The sequence below is a fragment of the Phoenix dactylifera genome, chromosome 10 (assembly GCF_051530095.1).
Source record: "Phoenix dactylifera cultivar Ajwa chromosome 10, Ajwa_hap1_PhDact_Kaust_v1.1, whole genome shotgun sequence".
NCBI classification, from domain to species: domain Eukaryota; kingdom Viridiplantae; phylum Streptophyta; class Magnoliopsida; order Arecales; family Arecaceae; genus Phoenix; species Phoenix dactylifera.
In genome coordinates, this window is record NC_143199.1 from 27,132,337 (window position 1) to 27,156,131 (window position 23,795).

General features: G+C 37.0%; 2 protein-coding genes across 7 annotated transcripts; both read left to right on the plus strand.

The window, feature by feature from the left end:
• Positions 1-9,736: 9,736 nt before the first annotated feature.
• Positions 9,737-14,499, plus strand: LOC103714033 (protein LSD1). Of its 6 annotated transcripts, none has more exons than XM_008801154.6 (6): positions 9,737-9,832; positions 10,712-10,860; positions 11,680-11,793; positions 12,485-12,598; positions 13,695-13,804; positions 14,050-14,499. In XM_008801154.6, the coding sequence occupies exons 2-6, from the start codon at positions 10,803-10,805 to the stop codon at positions 14,083-14,085; spliced, it is 432 nt and encodes a 143-aa protein (XP_008799376.1). In that variant the 5' UTR covers positions 9,737-9,832; positions 10,712-10,802; the 3' UTR covers positions 14,086-14,499. The 6 variants fall into 6 exon arrangements, with proteins under 6 accessions (XP_008799376.1, XP_008799374.1, XP_008799378.1 ...); XM_008801152.6 differs by having other exon boundaries at positions 9,799-10,044; XM_008801156.6 differs by having other exon boundaries at positions 9,799-10,044; positions 13,703-13,804.
• Positions 14,500-18,573: 4,074 nt separating this feature from the next.
• Positions 18,574-23,197, plus strand: LOC103714035 (mannose-1-phosphate guanylyltransferase 1-like). Its single transcript, XM_008801157.6, has 5 exons — positions 18,574-18,717; positions 21,092-21,341; positions 21,467-21,529; positions 21,598-21,837; positions 22,239-23,197. Exons 2-5 carry the CDS (start codon positions 21,231-21,233, stop codon positions 22,908-22,910), a joined length of 1,086 nt encoding a protein of 361 aa, XP_008799379.2. The 5' UTR covers positions 18,574-18,717; positions 21,092-21,230; the 3' UTR covers positions 22,911-23,197.
• The last annotated feature ends 598 nt before the right edge of the window (positions 23,198-23,795 follow it).

The window sequence follows — 23,795 nt, forward strand, 5'->3', positions numbered from 1 at the left end:
ATAAAAATTTACATACACCCCCCACATCAGAATGTTAATGTTATTATTGTCAACCATGGGCATGTGAGGGAAATTATTCAGCATGCGATAGGATTGGAATGGACCCAGGCTGGCCCAAGGTCTGTCAGGCCAGGCTTTAGTTCCAATGGGAGAAAGTCTGGATCAGCTTGGGCTTAATATGTTTGGCCCAAAGCTCGAGCCCTTCCACCTATTCTCTCTCCTCTCCTCTTTACCCTCTATCGTGCTCTCCTTTTTCCTTATATTTCCCTCTCTCTCTCTTTTCCCCGCACAGAGGTTGTAACTTTCATGTAAAAAAAGATTCACCTTTTCTCGAGCGAATCTACCATTAGATCGCACAATCGCTACTTCCAGATCTATATAGATGGTGAATAAAAAGTTCAAAGTACTTTGAGATTTGTATGAAATGAGATATAACGGTCGATGTTGTGAAAGAACATCAATCATTCTTTCATGTGGATGATACAACCCAAACCCCTCTCCCTCCACACACACACCTCTCTCGCGTGCGCCGAATATGGAGACAGCACTTTTCCTTCCCTTTTATCTATTAAGTTTAAACTCGAGTTGGGCCATTGGGCTTCAGGCTAATCTTCGATTCAACCTTAGATAATGTTCTTTTGGGAGCCTAGAAAAATTTTCTATAACCTGAGCTCCTCAACCTAAACCAAACTTGGTCTCAAATTCTCAAGCTTGGGTCATGCCAGGTAGATTAGATTGCCATGTAACTTGTAAATGCTCCTATGCCATATTAATAGTATCTAAAAGCAAAACAATATGAGCTACATATAGCAACATGTCAGTATAATGTGCATCACAATTTCATATAATTAAATAAATACTAGTAAGATCTTCAAAAATGAATTGGTCTGATTATGTGGATATATGTATGTGTTATATATATTGTATTTATGTGGATTTGAGTTAGGACTTAGGGTTGGGCGCAACCTAAATTTGAGTTGGGTTGGTATATTCAACCCAAACCCAACCAGGGTTGTGCCGAAACCCACTCAAGCCCGGTCTGATTTTGGGTTGGGTTGGGGTTGACCCGCTCATCTTCCATCCCAAGCCGAAACCGGTCTTGCTCGGTTCTGGTGCTAGCGTGCGACCTCCACGCACGGCAACGGCTTTGCCCAAGGATTTCTAATCATTGAAAGTTTCTTGCATTATTTGTGATGTTTCTTATTGGCTGAACTAATTCTCTTGTCACTGAATTAGTTAATAATTATGATCTAATTATGATTTTTATAATCTATTCATGTACTATTCATAAGTTATGTAGGGAATGCTCATGGTTTGCAAATTATTGATACTAACTGCTTATACATGCATGCATGCACTTGTGTGTGTGTGTGTGTGATTTGTCATATTTCTCTATTTTGTAAATTATTCTTAAAATTTGTTGCATTCTGTGTATTGTCCCCCCCCCCCCCCCCGCATTGTGAGTACTTACCCTTAGTATTGTGAGTACTTACCCCTAGTTGAATCATTCTCCAATGTTCAAACTTGGTACTGTGCTTACGGAGTTGATCATCCTCCATGCATGTATGGAGCTTTGAATTACTTATTTTGTTTTTCATACGATTATAGCCATGGGATGAGCAATGTCAAGTCGTGTAAAGGAAAAAAATTATCTCAAAGTTGTGTATGGAGCTACTTCTTTCAAAGAATTGGGGAACGGACCTTCCATTGTTGATAAAGGATTCTTTTGCCTAACTTTGTTTTCATATCCAAAACTTTCCAAGGAACAGATTGATGTAGATCTCTTCCAAGAAAATCTTTCCTCTGGAGACAATGGCATGCACTACCACTAATTTGGGTTGACAAAAACTCACAAGATGGCCCCCACCTTACCTTCCATCAAGAAAAGCTCGCAAGGTGGAGTCTGAATTAGATGTCCCAGTACTGCTCGACAACACGTTTCTTTTTTTTTTTTTTGGTGGCTAAAATGGGTAATTGCTCCCGAGGCAGCTTTCCATCCTCCGTCCATATAGTACTACTGGTATGGTTGGCCACATAAGTAGTCATCCAGTTCACAGTTTTATTGGCTTCTCTAAATACGTACTTAACAAAGAACACATTTCTTTTCCATAAGTTCTGAATGACATGTTTGGCCCACAACTTCCAAGTTAGTTTGGTATCTCCATGTCTGCCCCTTAGAAGGCGGATGTTAGACTTTCCTTTAGGTGGTTCTTGAAATTTATTGAACAACTTTGTGCTGCAGCTGGCATGATGGGTATGGTTTGTAGCATGATCGAGGCATGTTTTAAAGGCATCTTCGAGGCTAGATGTAGTGCTGTCGGTGCAAGTTGTGAGTCAAGTTGTTGGGCTTTGGGTTTTCAGGAATCTCACCTCAATGGATAAGGCTGAAGTAAAATTTAGTGGCTGATCTCATCCATGTTGTGAGATATTTGATCAGCTCACTTAGTGGCCTATTACAAGGGTGAAATTTATTCCACCGATTTGTTCGAAATAAAGAACTTACAAAGTGCTTAAACACAAATTCAGCTAGTAACCTATATGGTGCAAGTTCAACCCAAACTTTGTTCAGCTTGGCGGCTCCAAATTATGCTAAAGATTGGCCCTCTTTTAGCGCCTCAATCAACAAGTATCTACTTCAGGTAATTGCTGCTATCCTTTGTATGTCAAATTGGCTATAAAGCCCAACTTAAGTTTAGAATCTGCTCGACAAATCAATTCAACAAACAAATCAATATAACTTGAATATGGTTTTCTCTACAAGCCAATTAATTGTTATGAACTATTCAACCAAATAAATGGGATTTAATGCTAACAATACTGGCCTGAACTAAAATCAAATTGCACATCCATCTCAAGCATAAGCTCGGCAAAATTTGAGTTGAATTAAGAAACAACAAAGAGCTATCAATGAAGGGTTGATATGGGAGCCGACCGGCAGATTGAGAGTCCGTGCCAGGGATCTTCACTCTTGGTTGAGCAGGGTGCCAGACAGACAGATCGATGTGGGTTGGATTTGGAGGCTGAGGTTGCATCCTCGTGTGGCGCTCTTCCTCTGGAAGGTAGCTTGGGGCTGCCTTCCGACCAGGTGCGTTCTAGTTAGGAGGGGGGTGAGGATAACCCAGTATTGCGAGGTATGCTCGGATCTCGAGGAGTCCATACATCACGTCTTATTCCGATGTCCTAGGGCGGTACAGATTTGGAGCTGTTTATCTGCGCCCTTACCCTCGAGGTGGGAGTCAGTGGAGGATTTGTTACAGTTCTTGAGGGACTCTGCCAGGAGACCTAGCACAGCTGAGTTTGGGGTTGCAGTAGTCTATCTGGCTTATCATATATGGCTGGATAGGAATGGACGCCTGTTCGAAGGGAGAGGGCAGCACCCGAGGATTGTTATGGATAGAGCTATGGCCCAGGCAGCGGAGGTCTGTTTGGTGACTCCATCGATGTCATCTGAGTTGGCTAGGGACATCTGGGGTACCTTCTCCGCTGTTTCAGCACCTAGGTATGCTTCTCATTTCTGGGTACCCCCACCCCCTGGTTTTCTTAAGATGAATTTTGATGGCGGTATGGCGATGGATAGAGCTTCTGGAGGAGTTGGCTTTGTCATTAGGGACCAGTATGGCAAATTGATTGCAGCTGGTGGTCGGAGCACTCCAAGCTTGACTGTCATTGGGGCGGAGCTACGAGCTGCTTGGGAGGGTATCCGGTATGTGAGATGTGTGCTGCGTGTCGATAGATTGTGCATTGAGGGCGATTCTGCCACGGTGATTGACTGGATACGGAGGGTGGATAGATATGGTGACGGCCATCCATTGATTCGAGATACCCGTAGACTGGTTCAGGAGATGCTAGCTGTCCAGATTGGTCATGTGTATCGTGAGATGAACAGAGCTGCAGACTGGGTAGCCTCATATGTGGCTCGTCACGCTGGAGACGTCATCTGGACGAGTCTAGCTGGTGTTCCCCACTTGTTGCTATGTTTACTTTCTTTTGACTTGGCAGGTTGTATTTCATTTTGATTTAGTGGAAATGGATTGCCGTTTTACAAAAAAAAAAAAAAAAAGGGTTAGATATACAAAGCTTTATCCCTGTATACAGAGAGACGTTTTTTTATTGGAGCAATTTTACCGTCGTGGAAAGACACTCTAAAATTTTGAGTGGAATTTAGGATATAGGTAGGTGAGCCCAATCCATTAGCACTCCATCCGGCAAGAGATTAGAGGTTAACCATTTGAGCATTGTCCGGTGGCGTTTAAAGGTGGTTGATCTTGTTAATTATACTGGTTGCACCTACATTAGAGTAGCGTGAGCAATTATTGTACCAAAAAAAACAAAAAAACAAAAAAAAAAACAAAAAAGGTGGTTGATCCAGCAGCGGATAACGGAGGCTGTTTGGGGAAAAAAAGTTTGTCATGTCCCCTGTCGGACTTCGGACAACAAATGTGTGGTGATGTTTGAAGATACGTAGACCTTCGGAATATCCGCTAGGGATCTGCGTGCTTATCTCCCGCTCCCCACTTGCGGCCCTTTTGGATCATACTTTCCCTCTGTCCTCTTCACACGTGTGCCCTTCATCTCTCTCACGCGCGCGCGCGCGCGCAACACTCGTTGTGATTAGAGACTTCACAAAACGTTTATAGAATAAACGTTTTGATTATAGATTAAGAATTAGCCATCAAAATGTTTTTCAATGTGATTGTCTGGTTATAGGAGAATATATGTTATTTATTTGGATGAAGATAGCTTTAGATATTACTGTGAATGTACTCTGTCCGCCTTTGGCATCTAACATAGGCCACTCATTTTGGATATTGTCATAAATTGGCTTGCCATAATATTAGATTTGTTTGTATGAGTATCTTTTTAAATACACAAAATTACATGAACACCTTATAAAGCTGCTATTTACACATATATCTTTATGAAATATTTATTTTGCATGTATACTATTCTTTTCTTTTTTTTTTTGGCATATGTATCTATATCATCTAATGCTATTAAAAAATAAATGGTATAAAATTAAAATAACTAAAATATTTTTATAGATAGACATGCAAAAAAAATTATAAGCGTATATATACAAATAACAAAGTTGCAAGGGTATTAATGTAATTTCATATATTTAGATGCTATTGATTCAAAAAAATATATTAAAAAATGATGAAAACTTGGCTGAGACTTGCCATATTGTTCATGATTCAGTTGACTCGACAAACCAAAACATAAATAATATAGTCATTTTTTCTCTATTTAAGATCTTAACTTGGTCAAGTTAGAATAACGGATAACCATTTTAGTAATTCTATTCTTTCATTTGATTTCGATATGATTGTCATTTTTCAGTCTATGACATCTATACATTTCTTATTATTTTTAGGATATTAAAGTATATTGAATTTAAATTAATTATGGATATTTAGATCAGTGAAATGGTTTTTAGTGATTTATAAGTGGTGAGTTGTTCATTTGTTGAGACGAGAATTTCACAAAGGCATCTGATTTCTTCCATAAGAATTAATATTACCATGGGATTATTCGACATGATAATATTTATTTTTTTGTCATCCTCCTTAATTAAAAATGACTGAATTATTTTCATTAGAATTAGCTTCTGTCATTTGAGCATATACACCAAAGCTTGTGATTGAATTATATTTAATTTGGAGTACATGGTCAAGTGAAAGAAGTTCAATTCTAGTGAAGATAATTTAGCTATTCTTAATTGAAGAGAGTGAAAAAAAAAGATCAACATTATCATGTCGCATGAATCTATGTTAATATTAGTTTTTATAGAATAAATCATGATGCATTTATAAAATTCTAACCTCAACAAACAAACAATAACTCAACATTTATAAATTACTGAAAATATTTTACCGATCTAAGCATCCATAATTATTTTAAATTTAATATATTTTAATTTTAAAAATAATAAATATATATATCATTAACTTAATAGTAATAATTATATCAAAACTAAATGAAGAATAGCATTACTAAAATGATCACATGATATTCCAACTTGATTGAGTTAAGATCTTAAAAAAAAATAATTGACAATGTGAATTGAGTTTATACCCTTCTAACTATGCGAAATTATATGCATACCCTCACAAAGTTGCTATTTGCATGTATACTCTAATATATTTTTTTTTTGCATGCCTATCCATAAGGGTATTTTAGTTTTAAACCATTTATTTTTTTAACTACATTAGATCATATGGCCATTTATGTAAAAGAAAAAAGAGAAAAAAAAAGATATATACGCAAAACAAGTATTTTATAAGGATGTACATGTAAATAACAACTTTAGAAGAGCATTTATTTAATTTCATATATTTAGAAGGGTATACATGTAAAAATAACTCGTATTACTTTGCAGCCATGGACATAAGAAAAACAACTTAAATTGAAAATAAAAAAGTAAATATCTCACAAACGGCTTTAGTCAAAGTTCTACTTGCCAACTTGCACTTCTTGTGTGAGATAATATGCAATATCATGAGCTAATAATCCGAGTTCTAACAAGACAAATAGCTGTGGTCCACAAGTAATGTCGGATAGGCAACAACCTAAGGAGATTTCAAGAAATGACACTAGTTCTCATGTTCTGTGGATGTAATTATATTGTAAGCTAATTGAAGATTTATGATTTATACAGCTTAGAAAATTGTAATCTATTTTAGACGAGGCGGCTGTTCCATTAAAAAGGATGAGGCAGCTGAGTGACTCCCAAAATTGTGTGTGTGAGGAGATGTGGAAGAAGGGTTGCCTTCAAATTCTCTTGCCATCTTTTTCATAACTTGATTATTTTTGCACTTTTCTATATGAAGATTGAATTCTTAAAGGTATGATGAATGTGGAGGATGATTTCATGTATATCTTATATTGTAAGATAATTGAAGATTTATGATTTATACAGCTTAGAAAATTGTATTCTATTTTAGACGAGGCGGTTGTTCCATTAAAAAGGATGAGGCAGCTGAGTGACTCCCAAAATTGTGTGTGTGAGGAGATGTGGAAGAAGGGTTGCCTTCAAATTCTCTTGCCATCTTTTTCATAACTTGATTATTTTTGCTCTTTTCTATATGAAGATTGAATTCTTAAAGGTATGATGAATGTGGAGGATGATTTCATGTATATCTTATATTGTAAGCTAATTGAAGATTTATGATTTATACAGCTTAGAAAATTGTATTCTATTTTAGACGAGGCGGCTGTTCCATTAAACAGGATGAGGCAGCTGAGTGACTCCCAAAATTATGTGTGTGAGGAGATGTGGAAGAAGGGTTGCCTTCAATTTCTCTTGCCATCTTTTTCATAACTTGATTATTTTTGCACTTTTCTATATGAAGATTGAATTCTTAAAGGTATGATGAATGTGGAGGATGATTTCATGTATATCTTGGCGTATGACGCAACCAAGACGTCGTGTACACCTCATCTCGGTTTTTCATCGAAGGAATCACTATACTTTATCTTGCTTTTAAATGAACACTTTTAAGTTTGGCAAATCACATCTCCTATATTTTTGAGAATCTTAAGCCATATAATCAAGATAAGAATAAGATAGGGAACGGTATAAAATCTAATCATGATCTCCAACATGAATTTTTCTTAGGATGCGCCAATAAACTTGACTTGCACTGAGAAGGACCTAAGTTGGAACTAGTGCTTAAAAAGCAACAAGGATGTCTCTTTCCAACATTATTTGCTTTATCAACAGAAGATATCACTCACTGAATGGAAGTAGTTAGAACTGCACTTTTCTCTCCATTTCAAGATTGCCCTCATTGCTGTAGGTGCTAAATTAGAATTGGGAATCCATGGCTGCCTTATCCACACCATGCATTGTATATGGGCAGGAAAGTTATTCTACACTAACAAGGCCTGATCCTCCATGTTTGTAGCTATTACTATTTTTTGAGGGATTATGTTCACAAACCCTTGTTTTTCCTCTCTTTGCAAATCAAACCAACAGTAACCTGAGCAAACATCAAGTGCCACTGTTATCTCTCGTTCTTGGACTGCACCATTCTTGCCTTCGTGATGCCTTTCTGCATGCTTTTCTGCAAGCTACTTCCTTTGGGGTTCACTTTTCAGGCGTACGTAGCGTTCTTCGCAAGTTCTACAGCTATCCAAGCTTCATAGGCTATGAAATCTAGCTTATGCCCTTGCCAACAAAATCCAGGAGGGGATAAGGATGTGTGTGGTGGTGCAAAAATAAAGCAATGATCTTCTGCCAGTATTCAAGATCCTGGGCATCCATGGAGAAGTGACTTGACCATTGACTACCACCCATTTCTTTGTCTCTCACTTGTCGCCATCAAAATATCATTTCCATTTCCCATTTGCTTACCATCTCTAGTAGGTTTCCTCCGGAATTTAAGAAACTAAAAAAAAAAATCTGAAAAGATTTAGGAGGGATGACAATTCTTTTTGAGAAAACAAGGAGGGCTCACAATTACCTTAGCAAAAATGTGTAATAGAAATTACCCTTACATATTTTTGGCATTCATTCACAATGTCAACATGTTCCACCAAGGTAGAAGTTTCACCATCTTAAATTAATTTTGCGCATGTAAAAGAGAATTGTGATTTAACACTCAATTTAAGTATATAAAATTGTGCTATTAGTGACTCATAAAAAGATGCAAATCAATTGTTGTAACCTCGGTTCTTGCATTGTCACAGCCAGCTAACATCAGTAAAATTAGGAGGTTTCAATAAGTTCATATACATGATTTCCATCAACTTTCAGCCAATTAAAAGAACTTGCTTGAATAGCCTTCCTTGTTAGAATTACTGAATTACATGCCGCCACGAGTATAGGAATTTGTCGCATATAATACTCTGACATAACTCAGCTCTCCATTGTCTTGTTGATGTCAAACTTTGCAGCAACAATCTTTTTTGATGCAATACATTTACTAAATAAATTGTTGCAATTGAAAAGTGAATTGAGAGTCCGGTCACATAAGTAGCATAAATATAGCTAAACAAACATATAAGTAGCATGCATGTATATCTGGTTATTAAAGAGTTAAAGTAATTTATGCTTTTATACAATAAATTACAAAGGAATAAACTCTAACTCTAGTTACACAATATGAGATGTCTCTTATTTGATTGGAGTTTTCAAAGGAGAGAGATGAAAAAGTTGTATTCTCATAGGAATATGATTTCCACATTTCATGGAAAAGTCTTTCCCATGAAAAATATGGAAAAGTTATTTTTCCCAAAGGCGAAAATCACTCTATTTTTATTTTTTTCCAAAAAGGCCCTTCAGCATTAAAGAGGCATTAAAAACCTAATTTTTATTAAGGGTATTATAGGAATTATATATAATTTTCTCAGAAAAGTGGATAGTCAGCTAAACATAAGCACTCTAAAAATCTGTCACTTTTTCATGATCAACCAAACATGCCAAAAGTACTTTTCTAGACATTCTCTTTCTAAAAATCTGCTTCCTAGAAATCATATTCTTAGTAAAAAAAATGCTTCTCGCGAACCAAACAAGCCCTATATAGTTACTATACAATGAGTTACAGGTAACAAAACAGTTCTGCTTAGTAATTATTAACCATACAATGAGTAACGGCTAACCAAAGAGCTCCCATTGGAACCAAGTTTCGACAGTCTGAAGTTGGGAAACTAGACTGGTGGGCCCAGCGTTACAGCACTGCCGTTTGTACCGCTATGATCCTCTTGTTAGAGGACACGTGGCTGCAGCTCAGCAGCCAGTTCTCGAGGGCCTGGACGTCACAGGGATGCCATGGGTTGCTGGAGAGGCTTCAGAGACGGGGAATGGTGAAGGAAACGCGTGCGTGCAAAGGCATTATTTTTAGATCCCACCACCCCTGTAAACTCGCAGTATATAAATATATATATACTTATATAACAGTCTCTCTCTCTCGTCTAAGATCAATTATAAGATAGGGAAGAAGAAAAAAGAAGATAAAGGAGAGAAGAGTAAGGCCAACTTGATGGCATTCTGAAGGAATTCACTGTTCTGAACGCACTGTATAAATATAACAATTTTCAAAGGTTCTTTAATTGTTTTTTTTTTCCTGTTATACGCTTGATGATAATAGATTCCTTCTTTAGCTTCAGTTGTTATTTTATTTTATTTTTAATTTTGAAATTAATGCTTTGGGTAGTTGAAGTTCAGGAGTGCCTGTTGGAATTGTTGGTATGTGTAATGTTTTCTGTTCTAATTTTTATTTATTTGTTGATTTATTTATTTCGATGCAGCATGAGATTTTTTTTTTTTTTTAAAAAAAAGACTGTGCTGCAATTTTTCAAGTTTTTCTGAGTTTGGTTCCGAATGCTGCGAGTTAGCTTCCAGTCGGGGTTATTACTGAAGATTTTGGAACGGGCACTGGTCTTAATATATATATTTTAATGTATGTGCGCTTTGGGTGTATGGGGATGTGGAATTTAGCTGCAAGATGTGATGACTTGTTTGAAGTTTTTATTGGGTCTTTCTGGTTTCCAAATTGATGCATCTAAATGGAAGCTTGAGTGATGGTGGAATTACTAGTCTGTTGGATTCAATTCAGCTCCAATATACAGTGATATTGCTGTGCTTTGGTTTCCAACTGCATCAATTTGCTCCATGTTTCAATTAATTTCAATTAGTTTGCTCTGCATATGCACATACTGGTTCTGGATTCTACAGTTTGCTGATCTCCTTCTTTATTTATTGACATAGGTAGGAATGGAAGAGAAGAGAGTCCTATCCCCATCTTGGTCTTGAGGCTTTGTATGATTTTTGGACTAAAGCTATCAACGTTAAACCGGCAATGCCAGTTCCTCTTGCCCCATATCCAAATTCTTCAGTACCATTTACACCACCAAATGGTATTTCCCGCCCTGAAATTCTAATTTTGAAGTATATTGAGATTATATTTCTTTGTTCAATTATAAGAAAAGCTATATGTTGTAGATGGGTATTATCTTTTGCAAATAGATGTGTTACTGCCATATATAATATCCTGATAGATCAGATGGCATCTCATATGGGATTTGGAAATATATGACACTAAGTTATCGGAATTGGAACGGTTCGAGGCGCTACCTTGTAGCCTGAGCAGATAAGTTTTATGGAGGCATGAGAAAACAATTAATTTATTTTGAATCTAATGACCTGCACTCCTGAAAATGACATTGTAATGTAGTTAAACAGCCAAAAAGCTAATCGATGTGCTGCTCTAACTTTGCCGGTATAGTTATAAACTCTGTGAACTTTGTTGTAGTCTTTTCTTTCTCGTACCCACCTTTTTTTTAAGGAAGTCTTTGTTGCAGTGTGTGCATCTCCTTTTAGAAGGAGTTAAGTTGGTGACACATAAGCTTGTGGATCATTTTGCTTTTAACACAATGATGGGCATAATCAGAAAGCATTATCCTAGTCATTTTGCATTCAGCTTCATGAATCCTTATCTGATTCTTTTATTCTTATCAGAGGCACGAGCTGGTTTCCTTCTCTTATTCACATAGCAACAACATGTTACTGTAAACTCGATAGCTAAATGGCGTGTCGATTCACATGCCAATAATGCTGAATGCATGGATTGATTGTATTCACATAAGGGTTGTCCATATATTTAATCTCCTCTTTTCTACCAGTGCTACATCACCAACTTTGGGTATATCATCAATGATACTCTATTTGATTCTCAGGTGGACAAAACCAACTTGTTTGTTCTGGTTGTCGAAATCTCCTTCTCTATCCGCTAGGGGCAACATCCATATGCTGCGCCATTTGCAATGCAGTGACAGCCGCACCTCCACCTGGTATTATTTTCTTAATTCACCAGTTATATTCCTCATTTTTCCATTAGAGATGATGTGACTTTTTCAAATCCCTTCAAAGTTTCTCTTACTTCTAATTATGTTATTGTGTGATTTGCATTGTGTGCGGCTACCAAGTTATTTACTTGGAGGACATAACCTAGTTAATGCAGATTGCAGATATATAATTTCAGTATATATACTTGCATTGTACATTGTAATCCCTTTAGCACCAGTCAAATTTTGTCTATTGCCAATAAGACATAGGCACTTATTTACCTATTTCATTTTCCTTGAATAATATTTAGGGAAAGAAGAAAATATTCATTCAATGACTGGAAGTGGTGTTAAAAAATGATTTCTGGTTTGTATTGAGCTGATAAGAATGGTCATGAAACCCTTCCAATTCTAGTGTTGACAATATATGCATTTATATGATGATTCTAACCCCAATTTCAATAATTGATACTAGCATAAGAAATGTTTTATGAATTAATATGGCACATGCCCCTTGTGGCATCTAAAACAGATTATATGTGTGCCATTGGATTCAAACAGGATTACATCATTAGGTGGGCAAATCCATAATAGCAATCAACTTAAAAACAGTTTTTGAGAATGGCCTCTGAGGTCTCAACATTTTTTGATGTCAGTTCTCAGACATAATTGTCACCACTTTTTGAGTTTGCAACAGGAACAGAGATGGCTCGGTTAGTCTGCGGAGGATGTCACACTCTTCTGATGTACATACGTGGAGCAACTAGTGTGCAATGCTCTTGTTGTCACACCATCAACCTGGCTTTAGAAGGTAAGGAAATTGTGCTGACTCCAATATTCGGGGCTAATCTAACTTACTAGAGAGGAGGTATAGAAGTACAGCTAGAAGCTTGTTTCTTTTATCTAGTTAAGAATTGGCCATGCTATTTAGAAAGATGCAACTCTTATTTCATGATAGAATATGTTCATGTAGCCAACAATGGACATGGATAGGCGCAGACTCATTTTGATGAACAAGAAATGGTCTTGAAATTTGAACAATTTTTGACAGCAATGGTGCTATATGTGGTACCCAGGTTTTCCCGGTAGAAGTTAGAGACCTTAAAACCTTTCTATATCATAAAGAAACATGATCTTTGCATAGTACAAATGTTTTAGATAGTACTCCTGTTCATGAATGGGTTAGTAATCATGGAATATTTCCTTCAATTATGAGTGTTATGTTTGGTTATGAAATGTTGGCAGTCTCTACATATGCATAATAATTATTTTTTCCAAACAAGGAAACATACTCTGATTCATGGATCTCTATGTGCTTTTAACTTATTAAAATACTACACGAGGCATGCCAGAGTGATTGTGCAACCACAAAACACAAGTTAATGGTCAGTGTGCTTAACTGATATCGTATATCCTCATCAATTACTGCTGCATCAATTACATCGACAAGCCATATTGATTTCAAAAATTACAATGTTAAAGCATCCAACAAACTCAGAACTTATGGCCTGCTTGAAGACCCATTTAGAGAGCAAAACTCACATGAACAGGAAACAGTAGACTGGATCCCGTCGAAGCAGACCTCCTGAAATTTTATGCAACAGACAAGGGTAACTTTTAGTAAAAGGCTAGACAAGCTTCCCACAAAGCTTCGAGGTATTTTGTATGGCTGGTACCTACTTATCTTCTTAGTACTGTTTAAATGTAAGCAAAAGATTCAGAAAACAGGAAACATATATAGAATTTTCTGATCGGCAAGCACATAGTAAAAATAAGAATTTCAATATATGATATGAAAATGTTAGGCTTTGCTGATGTTCTTACTGTGTTCAAATATGGAAATAAGCTAATGATGAATGTGGGATTCCTACATATATATTGAATGAACTTCAAATAATTGGCGGCAGCAAATCAGGTAGCACATGTCAATTGTGGGAACTGCCAAATGCTGCTCATGTACCAATATGGAGCAGGATCCGTGAAGTGCGCTGTCTGCAATTTTGTGACATCAGTTGGGGTTAGTCCTCCTTGAAATAGCTTTTTGTTTTATAAACAGCACCCATTAGAATTCCTGATTATTCTCTTGCATTATTCCATTGTGTCTGTTGGTGTGCCTTTTTCTATTTCAATCTTGGACTGTTCAAGTTATCAAAACTGCCATTTGCCATGTCTCATATTTGATGCTTTCACATAATTATGTATTTGAGGAAGTTAACAAAGGACTGCAAATCTTAATGTTTTCTTTTGCACTCTCTTTAACAGGCTTCACCAAGCACTGAGCACAAGCCTAATAACTGAAACTATGGATATGGTAATGATGGAAATCTCTGACATCCAAAACTTCATCCGCTAATCTTTCGGTAACTGAGGCAGTAATGCATGTACTACGAATGAAGACTGCTACATCTCTATCTCCTCTTCACCCAAGATGTGTGGAGATTTTCCCTTTAATGAATTCTATTTCTCTATTAGCCCCTACAATAAACAGTTTTGGTATGCTTGAGGTGTGTAGATCATTGTAGGAACAATATTCATGTTAGACTTGGATGTTCAAGATACTGCCATTTAATTTGGGATGATTGTCTGAGTGTGCTTTATAAAGCACTGTATATGTTTAAATCTTTTGTTTCGTTGTATCGAGTATTAGTTTCAGATTCTGAGTTATGTATCCAAGCAGGGTTATGCATATATTTTCAGAATTTGGGTTCTCAATTAGCTGAATTGTCCTGCTTAAACCCCCTTTGTTTTCACCTTTCTTTTTTATTAAAAAATCTCAATTATCCTTGTCATATGGATAATGAATAATATATTTCAACATAGATGGCTTTTCTCAAGAAGACAGAGAAACCTAAGCGAAACTGAACATATTAACTTCGATTCAGAGATTGATGCTTGTATTTTTCTTATTCTCAATCTTTTTATTGAACTACTTCTCGGTCACCAGCATCCTTGAATCTTCTCCCACAACATCTATCAAGGTTTTCTTATATCTTGTCCTTTCGCCGGTAGACTCTTCCTCCCTTATAGTGACATAGTCCTAGCTAAGATTTAGCCTATTTTCGCCTCTCATACCAGATAATGAGGTTTTGACATTTCATGTCAGAGTCAAATTCATATACTGAAACATCCTGCACAAAAGAGGTGGTTGATAAGTGAAAATAAAGTTGAAGGGAGGGCGAAAAAAGAGGAGGGAAAGAAGTCATATGTGGAAGGACCACGACCATAAAGAAAGATCACCTCAACCAAACTGAGCGCAATGATACATTGAGCATATCAGCTATGGAGCAGGTGGTCTGCCACAATATTTTTGCATCTCAAACAAGTAGCCCATTTTTCAATGAATTCATCACACTTTTCAATATCTTGCTGCCTTCTATGTATTTCGTTGCACGACCTCGACTCGACTCAACTCAACTCAAGTAAGGCTTAATCTCTAACTAGTTGGTGTTGGCTACATGAATCCTTATCCCCCATTTCACCGCATGATCTAATCATCAAAATTCATCATATATTGGAATATCCTTTGTTACAATTACAAATCCACCCTATGATGCGTGATGCTTTTTATGTGATTGGATTGTGAAGGAATGACTAAAGAAGTCACCCCACTGAACAATCCAAGGGTAGCACTCCCAAAACTTTTTCTTTTACATGGATCCACCATCTAAAGTACTGATCCTGATTTTTCAACATTGTCCAAGACATCTCTCTGTCGGAAAATCTTAAAGCTGATTTTTGTTGGTCTAGGGCTCATATCCTCTCTAGTTGGTGGTTGAACTGGAGAGAGGTGGCATGACCAATGTGAGTTTGTAGGCTAGGCTGCGGCGTGATGCATAGATGGTTGTAATTGCAAGACTAGACCTCTACGGTTCCTGCATGATCTAGAAAAAAGATTATATAATGATGAGTGCAACCTGCTTACGGTCCAAATTGTCAAAATACAAGTTTTAATGCAATTGTGTTATAGAAACTTAGAGAGATTCCAAAACAAAACCTAAGATTAGTCAGAGTTCTAGGTCTAACTCTAATCATCGACTGTACATAGGTAAACTATGGGGTGATGGAGCCGAGCAACCTACTTCATTTATTGGCCTTGGCATGTCTGTTGCGCCTGGTATGGTGTCGGCTCTTCCTAGGTTCAAAAATACCCCACCCTAGGGATGGTAGCAATCAATTTTGGTTAAGCTAAAGATTATTACAACATATAGGTAGAATTTTCTCATAATTTGAGCAAAATATGAGAAATGGGAAGAAGGATGGGCCAAAGCGAATAGATTTATTTCCATCATATGACCAACAAGAATCTTAAATTAATATTCAAGGCATTTAGCCTCCTTATGATCCATCGAGCAGCAGAATAATCCATTATCAAAGGTCATTCTGGTCATGACTCATAGCTATTCTAGAACAAAATTGTATATAGAGTCTGCAAGAAGCTTACTTGATGTAAATATTTTCTTTGTTTTGGCTGAGATTTCTTTGTAAGTCTGAGATGGGCATCCTCATCAATAACATATGCTCCCACAAGCACCTCAACCACCAAATTAGGCCAGGTCTCTATGGGGGCCATATTTATTGTTGCACCCCACTGCATTTTTCTAATTTGAATCATGTCAAACCCCAATGTGCTTGTGCCCTAATGCATTTCCACCACCTATATATCATTAGAGATGTTCAAAACTTTCTAGAGCCATCACGTTATAATGTCTACTTTGGCAGGCTCATACAAAACCACCTCACATAAAAGTTATTACAAGTTAGACAAATTAGGTCGCTTAGACCTGATACATCAAAATAATAGGGTGTCCTTAGGCTAATCATGCACACAAAAAAAGCCAAAAAAAAAAGAAGGGAAGGAACCATGCGGTTAATATCTCATGGGACCAGTGAGTTGGACACAATCAAAAGGTCAATGGTCATTTATTGAAGTTTCACAATCAAGGGATGGTGACCATGTACCAAAGGAAATTCAGCCATCCAAAAAGAAATGGTGTATTGTCACATGGTGGACCCTTTTGTTTCCAGCCAAATAAGGTGGAAACAAGTTCACAGCCAAAGGAACCATATTAATTCTTAAGTAATTCACATTAAGAGATAAGGTTTATATGTGCAGGAGGTGGACCTCCTTGAGGTTGCAAAGGAGAGTGTTGACAAGAAATGCATAGGATTCTTTCAAAAGGACCATACATAGGTCCAAGTTGTGTAATTTGACATGATATAAAATGAATGGGATGGCATTGATGTAGTAACAAGAGCATTTCTAAACATCCTGAGCAATATCCAATTTTGAGCCCTCCCTCGTTGATTCAGATGGCCATCCTAGTATTATATTATCATCATTCTTCGGCACCTCATTGTTAATCTAAGAATATTATCAAGGAGTGCTTTTTTGAGTCTTAATTTGAATATGTCAGTCCCAATCCCACGATAACTCATGGACCTAATTGCTTCACCTTATACTTGGAACCCATTTCTAACCGGCTAAGACTTCATAACTCCTATGGGATGAGGGAGGTGAGCATTGAGAAGTAACAAACAAATAGAGATTGATAATGCTATCCACTCATACAGTTCGTTGAACGAGTGGCCTAAGTAGAGAGTGCCCATTCCAGTTTGGATATCATGCATGAGTGGATGGAGATGTATCCATGTTGCGATTAAAGGTAGGTCAAAAAGCACTCAGATGGAGACTTGCCAATATAATCAAATAATAATAGCCTCCAATCTAGATAGCTGGCCCTATAACAAGCCAAAGGATTGATAAATCCTAATCCATCTCTTTAACCATGCGTTTGTATATATTGCGACTAAGAGACAAAGTAACGCCAGCAAATTTATGAAAGCTTTTTTTGCAATGACACCTATCATGCACAATACTTGAATGCATCAAAAACCACTCATCCTATCGGCTCAACTAAATGCATCACAATTTGCATCATCAACCTATAGCAATGATAACAGTACGTGGAAACATTCATAGAAAGAATAGTTGCTTCAAGGATATCAAATAAAATTTCCAACAATTTGGGCAGCCAAGGGTATAAGACTCCTCTGATTATAAAATTTAAGAAATGGTCGGATATACCCAACTTTATCTGCACTTATTTTGAACTCATTATCTCGAGGTCACAATAAAACATAATTACCATTGCATTAAGGCACACGTTCAAAAAAAAAATTCCAACAATGGGATGCATGGATGATGGACATAGCCTCAATTTCTCACAATCCATAAGATTATTATGGAAGGAAACCATAATTTTATCATTTTTAATGAGAAGATAGGTACACAAGCCATTGAAATCTGATGACCCATCCTTGAAACTGACATACGAACCTCTCATTTCTTATATTGTTAGATGTACATAGAAAACTAATATCTTCCAAATTCTCTGTTCATATGGTGCCATGAAAGAATGCGACAGTACCTACAGCACTGCCAAAGAAATTTCCAATTTTCAGAAACGGTTTCCCACGGATCCCATCTTGACTAAAGAACTGATCGGGGAAACGAGAAAAAGGGTCCACATCGGCTTTATCAAGTTTCGTAGATCTGGAGAAAAAGTGAACCACCGAACCAACGGCCATGATCGCATCGGGCCCCATCACCCAACCGCCGGTAGAGGCGCCAATGGAGCGAGCCCGGAGTTTTAAACTGTCGAAGGCAATTGAGTCATTTCTCATACTAATCTTACACGTGTACGGCTGGAAGCCATGGACCCGCTTCAAAACCTTCAAACGATGGCTTTTGTTTATATTATTGTTATTATTATTTAATTCTTCTCCTGTGCCTCGATGCTCTCCGCCCTCACTCGGCTCTCTCTCCCAAGGGTTTAGAATTTCTCGTCTTCGAAATTAGGGTAAGGGTTAGGGGCTTTTCGGCTTCGACTGAGATAATCGGCTCGCTTGTTTCTTCTTCGATCTTTGAAGGTGAGGAATTCTTGGGCCTTGGTCTCAGTTTGGCGTTCGATCTCTGAGCTTGTTCCGGGATAGGAGAAAACTGGAGGTTTTTCGATTGATTGTTTTTAAAGAGGGAATGTATCTTTTCTAGTAGTTTTTGGTTTGTGATCGGTATGTATGTATGGGAGTTCTTCGGATGTAACAGTTGCTAGTATCGTGTTGAAAGAAAGCAGGAAAGTAGATGGGAAAAATTCTATTTTTGGTACTTTTTTTTTAATGTCGGTGGTTTTTTTTTTTTTTTTTTTTTTTTTTTTTTTTTTGGGGGGGGGGGGGGTCTGTTGGAGAGCTAAATACAAGATTTTGATGGGTTTTTTTCTAGTTTCTTTTGATGGAAAGTTTGCCATTAGAATCAGAAATTTGTTTTTTTTTTTGTTGTGGTATAATGGGTGATAAGTTTGGTTTAATTCGTGGTTTCTACTGTAGTATGATGTTCTATTTATTCTTTTGAGTTGCACTGCCTTGCTTCTTCGTCAACTTGTTCTATGTTATATTAGAGTTGGGAGCTGGAATTGATGTGAGCAAAACCTTTTTGTTTATAGATATAATTTTTTCTTAATGTAAGTGTTATTAGTATATTTAAAAATGATAGGTGATCTAATAGGGCGATCAAGCATGAGAAACGAAAATTAAACCAGGATGCACATCCGATGGCATGGCCTCTCTTTGAGTGAGTTGGTAAGCGACTCAAGCTAGAAGTCCACTTTTGTATTCTAAATTTGGTGGGGTTCCTCTATCATTAGGGTATGCTTGGAACTATGTGGAGTGATGAATTTGCAAATAGTTGCCGTTCTACCCTTCTCTGGTAGACTTTGGAATCATGAAATTATTGAGCTGGACTCTGTTATCTTTGAGTTATCTTTGTTTTAATCATATTTTTAATTATGATCAAGGCTTGAATTTACGTTCGAACTCGAATATAGCTTGGTTGATATTCGAATCGAGTCAATCTCGAATATTACTTTTTTTTTATTGAGTCGAGTTCAAGTTTGGACATCAAGGCTCGATTGATCTTGAGTCGAATTTCGATCTCGAGTATTTTAATTCAAGTCGAGCTCAAACCTCTAACTACTTGGCTTAGCTTGATTGCACCCCTACATTTGGTATGGGGTGATCATCCTAAGATTAAGGGTGACGTGGATGGAGGTGATGAGATCACCGCATTTGGTTACACCATAGTGTTCCTACATGGCAGTGATTCTAAATAACCCCACTTCTCAAATCATCGTCCAATCAAGTGATGAAAATTCTTCCTTGAGGTCGGGTATCCAAGATCACCCTATGGCAATGATCATGGGTTGAAATTTGGAGGCAAAAATATCTCTCAGTCTAGCAAAAAAATAATATATCAATATTCCTATTATATTATATTAATATTCATATTATATATATTGTATTTATGATATATATATATATATTATAATATATTATTAATCATATCATTATTTAGTTATAATTCTAAATTATAATATAAATATATTATTGTACTTTATATTTATATTATGAAATTATTTAATATATTACTTCTATTTGCCTTATTTTTTAATAAAAATAAATATTGGTATTAGAATAATAATATATTATAAGTATAAATAAAAATATTAGTTGTATAATAATAATTCATATGTTTTTATAGGATTAATAATTTTTAGGATTAACAAATATGATTTTATGAAATATATTAATAATTAATATATTAATAAGTGTATTGATAATTTATTATAATATATTTTATATCTGTGGTAGTTTTGGTCTTATAAGATCAGTGATTTTGGATCCCATGGAATAGCAAATAGATTATTCGCAGATATTTAGGCATCTTTAATCACTGAAACATAGCCTACCAAATACAGTGATTTTAGATCATCGGAGATCAGATTATCCCGAAATAAGGGCACCAGTGATCTAAGATCATCTTGGTGATTCCATTTGGGTCACCAAATGCCACCTTATTGGTAGTTAGGAAAATATTTACTTTAAGAATATGGGAATCCACATGGAGTTTGCGAATTTGTACTATGTCTACATGTCTGAATGCATTGGTTTCATTTCCTTGTCATGACAGGGAGTAAGTGACAGACCATTATATCTTTAAAGAAGCACATTATTTATGACCTGCAATTTGTAAATCCTTTATGGGTTGTCACTATTTTTTCGTACACCTGAGCTATCCTATCTAAGACTAGTGACTGTGCTGCAGCATCTGATGAATGTTTAAGAACTCAAAAGTTATCTGACAGATCCATAAATTTTAAGTAATACTTTTACATTTTTAAAGTAATTATTCTTAATATGTATCCCAATTTAGCATTAAGAATATTTTTTATCTGTTGTATTTTTGATACAGAAAATTCATTCGAGCGAACATAGTTTTTCAAGCCAGCTTGTCTTTTTAGACCACGTCATAAGGTTGGAAGTTCAGCTGTGAAGTGGTAACTCTGATTATAGAGTAATCCAGATAAAGGAGTATTAGCAACTAAATCACCATGAAGGCACTCATCCTTGTAGGTGGATTTGGGACTCAACTGAGGCCCTTGACAATCAGCATGCCAAAGCCACTTGTTGACTTTGCCAACAAGCCAATGATTTTGCATCAGGTTAGTTGAAACCAAACTATAGCTCTCTAGAACTAGGTTATACTTTACATTCTTAAGCCATTGTTGATTTGTCATTTTTCCACCTTTTCATATATGAAGTTTAATTGCCACATGAAATTGATCAGATTGAAGCCCTTAAAGCTACTGGAGTAACTGAAGTCATCTTAGCCATCAATTACCAGCCACAAGTGAGCAAAACACTTATCTATCTACAAGTTTATTTTGTTTCATCGATTTCATAGTTACTCTTTCACAGGTCATGCTGAGCTTTCTCGAAGAGTTTGAATCAAGGCTTGGGATCGAGATCACCTGCTCTCAAGAAAATGAGCCAATGGGCACTGCCGGCCCTTTGGCCCTTGCAAAGGAGAAATTGCTTCAGGAGGCTGACAAGCCATTCTTCGTGCTCAACAGCGATATCACATGTGAATACCCATTAAAAGAGATGCTTGAATTTCATAATGCTCATGGAGGTGAAGCATCAATCATGGTAACCAAGGTAGAGTTCATTTTCACCCCGAATTCTCTAAGATCGGTTCATGATGTGGGTACAATCAAAGATAGAAGAAAGAGAGTTAGATAACCAAACATTCTTGATGAATTTTATGCTTTTGTTCAAGGTTCGTTGTCCCATACCGCAGCGGATCGGTACGGGACATACTGCAGCGGATCGGTACAGAATGTACTGCACCGGATTGGTATTAGTATACGGTACAGGGGGTGTACCGATACTCAGTATGCTGAACCGGTCCCGTACCGTACTGTACTGACATAGTGACAGTGTGTCACCGATATGGGACCCAATACTAAAATGGCGTGCCTTGCTCTCGTTGATTTATGTTTCCATGGTGAGGAAGTGGATGCTAATACTTATATATATATATGCTTTAATGTGTCTAGGTGGCTGAGCCATCAAAATATGGAGTTGTAGTTTTGGATGAGAATTCAGGTAGGGTCAAGAAATTCGTTGAGAAACCTGCAGTATTTGTAGGTAACAAAATTAATGCAGGCATATACCTATTGAACACCTCTGTTCTCAATCGAATTCCACTTGGTCCCTCATCATTAGAACAGCAAGTTTTCCCTTCCATTGCCAAGGAGGGATGCCTATATGCCATGGTCTATGATGGATTCTGGATGGATGTTGGACAGCCCAAGGATTACCTCACAGGCCTTGGATTTTATTTAGACTATCTGAGGAGGAAATCAGCATTGGAGCTTGCTGTCGGACGCAACATCATTGGGAATGTGTTGATCGATGAGAGTGCAAAGATTGGTGAAGGGTGCTTAATTGGGCCTGATGTGGTGATTGGTCCCAATTGTGTGATCGAGCCGGGGGTGAGGTTATCATCATGCACCCTGATGAAGGGGGTGCAGGTGAAGAGATCAGCTCATGTGTCGGGCAGCATCATTGGATGGTATTCAACAGTTGGGGAGTCAGCTCAAGTTAGCAGCATGGCGGTGCTCGGAGAGGATGTCCATGTCGGGGAGACTGTGTTCCTTAATGGAGCAGTTGTCCTGCCTCACAAAGAGATCAAATCACATTTTGTGAACCCTGAGATTGTAATGTAAAGCAAACACAATGCACCAACCAAAATATTGAAGTGATCTTGATGATAGAGATTTCCATACATGCAAAGAAATTTTTATACTGTTTAAAATGTCTATCTATTTTTAACCTACAGGCAGCCATGTAATTAATCTTTATGCTGAGTAGTTTCTCTTTTTCTGGTCTGTCTGTGTTAAGTTGTCAAAGAGTAGGCAAAGCTGTATGAGGAAATGCTTACGTTTTAGTTGTTGTTTACCGCTTATTATTATGGAATGATGAATTGTGGAGTTGATGACTTTTTTGCTTGAAACTTCCATTGAAATGAAGTAATAATGTATGGATGGAAAGTGTTAATTACCCGTGGGAAAACCCAACAATTCTAGTGGTATACTTTTTATTATGTAATGCAGTCTGACTTGAGAATTGCATGGTAAGGACCTGATGAGACTGTTGCATAGCAAGAAAATTGGTCTCTCCCTTTGGTTTAAAATTTAGGGGTGTTCCAATTGTTAGTCATCATCAGGGATCGGCGAGATGGTCGTTAGGTCTAAATCAAGCTCTTGGTTCATGAGGAACCTACCATGTTTCTTGAATATGGCTTTAAAATGTGACTGTGTCGTCCTGGTCCATGACAATTTTTAATCTAAAATTGGCTTAAATCTATGAAAGCAAAGTACCTGCCGGTATTGTTGATGGCAAGCACTTACCAAGTGATCCCAACAAGAAAAGTAGATGTATCATCATAATTGTGAAGAAATCATAAATTATCTTCAAGTGTATGTACGTGTTTCCGATACTGAGTATGTCCAAAAGTATCCATGCCTGATAAAAAGATAAACCAACTTGCTCACACGCTCATGTCTTTGTTGTATTAAAACTCCCATCAAATGACCTCTAATTGGTTGGCA

Coding starts and splice junctions, on each gene's coding strand:
- LOC103714033 (XM_008801154.6), top strand. CDS start 10,803: ATGCCAGTTCCTCTTGCCCCATATCCAAATTCTTCAGTACCATTTACA. Junction 11,794..12,484: donor GACAGCCGCACCTCCACCTG/GTATTATTTTCT, acceptor AGTTTGCAACAG/GAACAGAGATGGCTCGGTTA. Junction 12,599..13,694: donor CATCAACCTGGCTTTAGAAG/GTAAGGAAATTG, acceptor AATTGGCGGCAG/CAAATCAGGTAGCACATGTC.
- LOC103714035 (XM_008801157.6), top strand. CDS start 21,231: ATGAAGGCACTCATCCTTGTAGGTGGATTTGGGACTCAACTGAGGCCC. Junction 21,342..21,466: donor AGCCAATGATTTTGCATCAG/GTTAGTTGAAAC, acceptor GAAATTGATCAG/ATTGAAGCCCTTAAAGCTAC. Junction 21,838..22,238: donor CATCAATCATGGTAACCAAG/GTAGAGTTCATT, acceptor TAATGTGTCTAG/GTGGCTGAGCCATCAAAATA.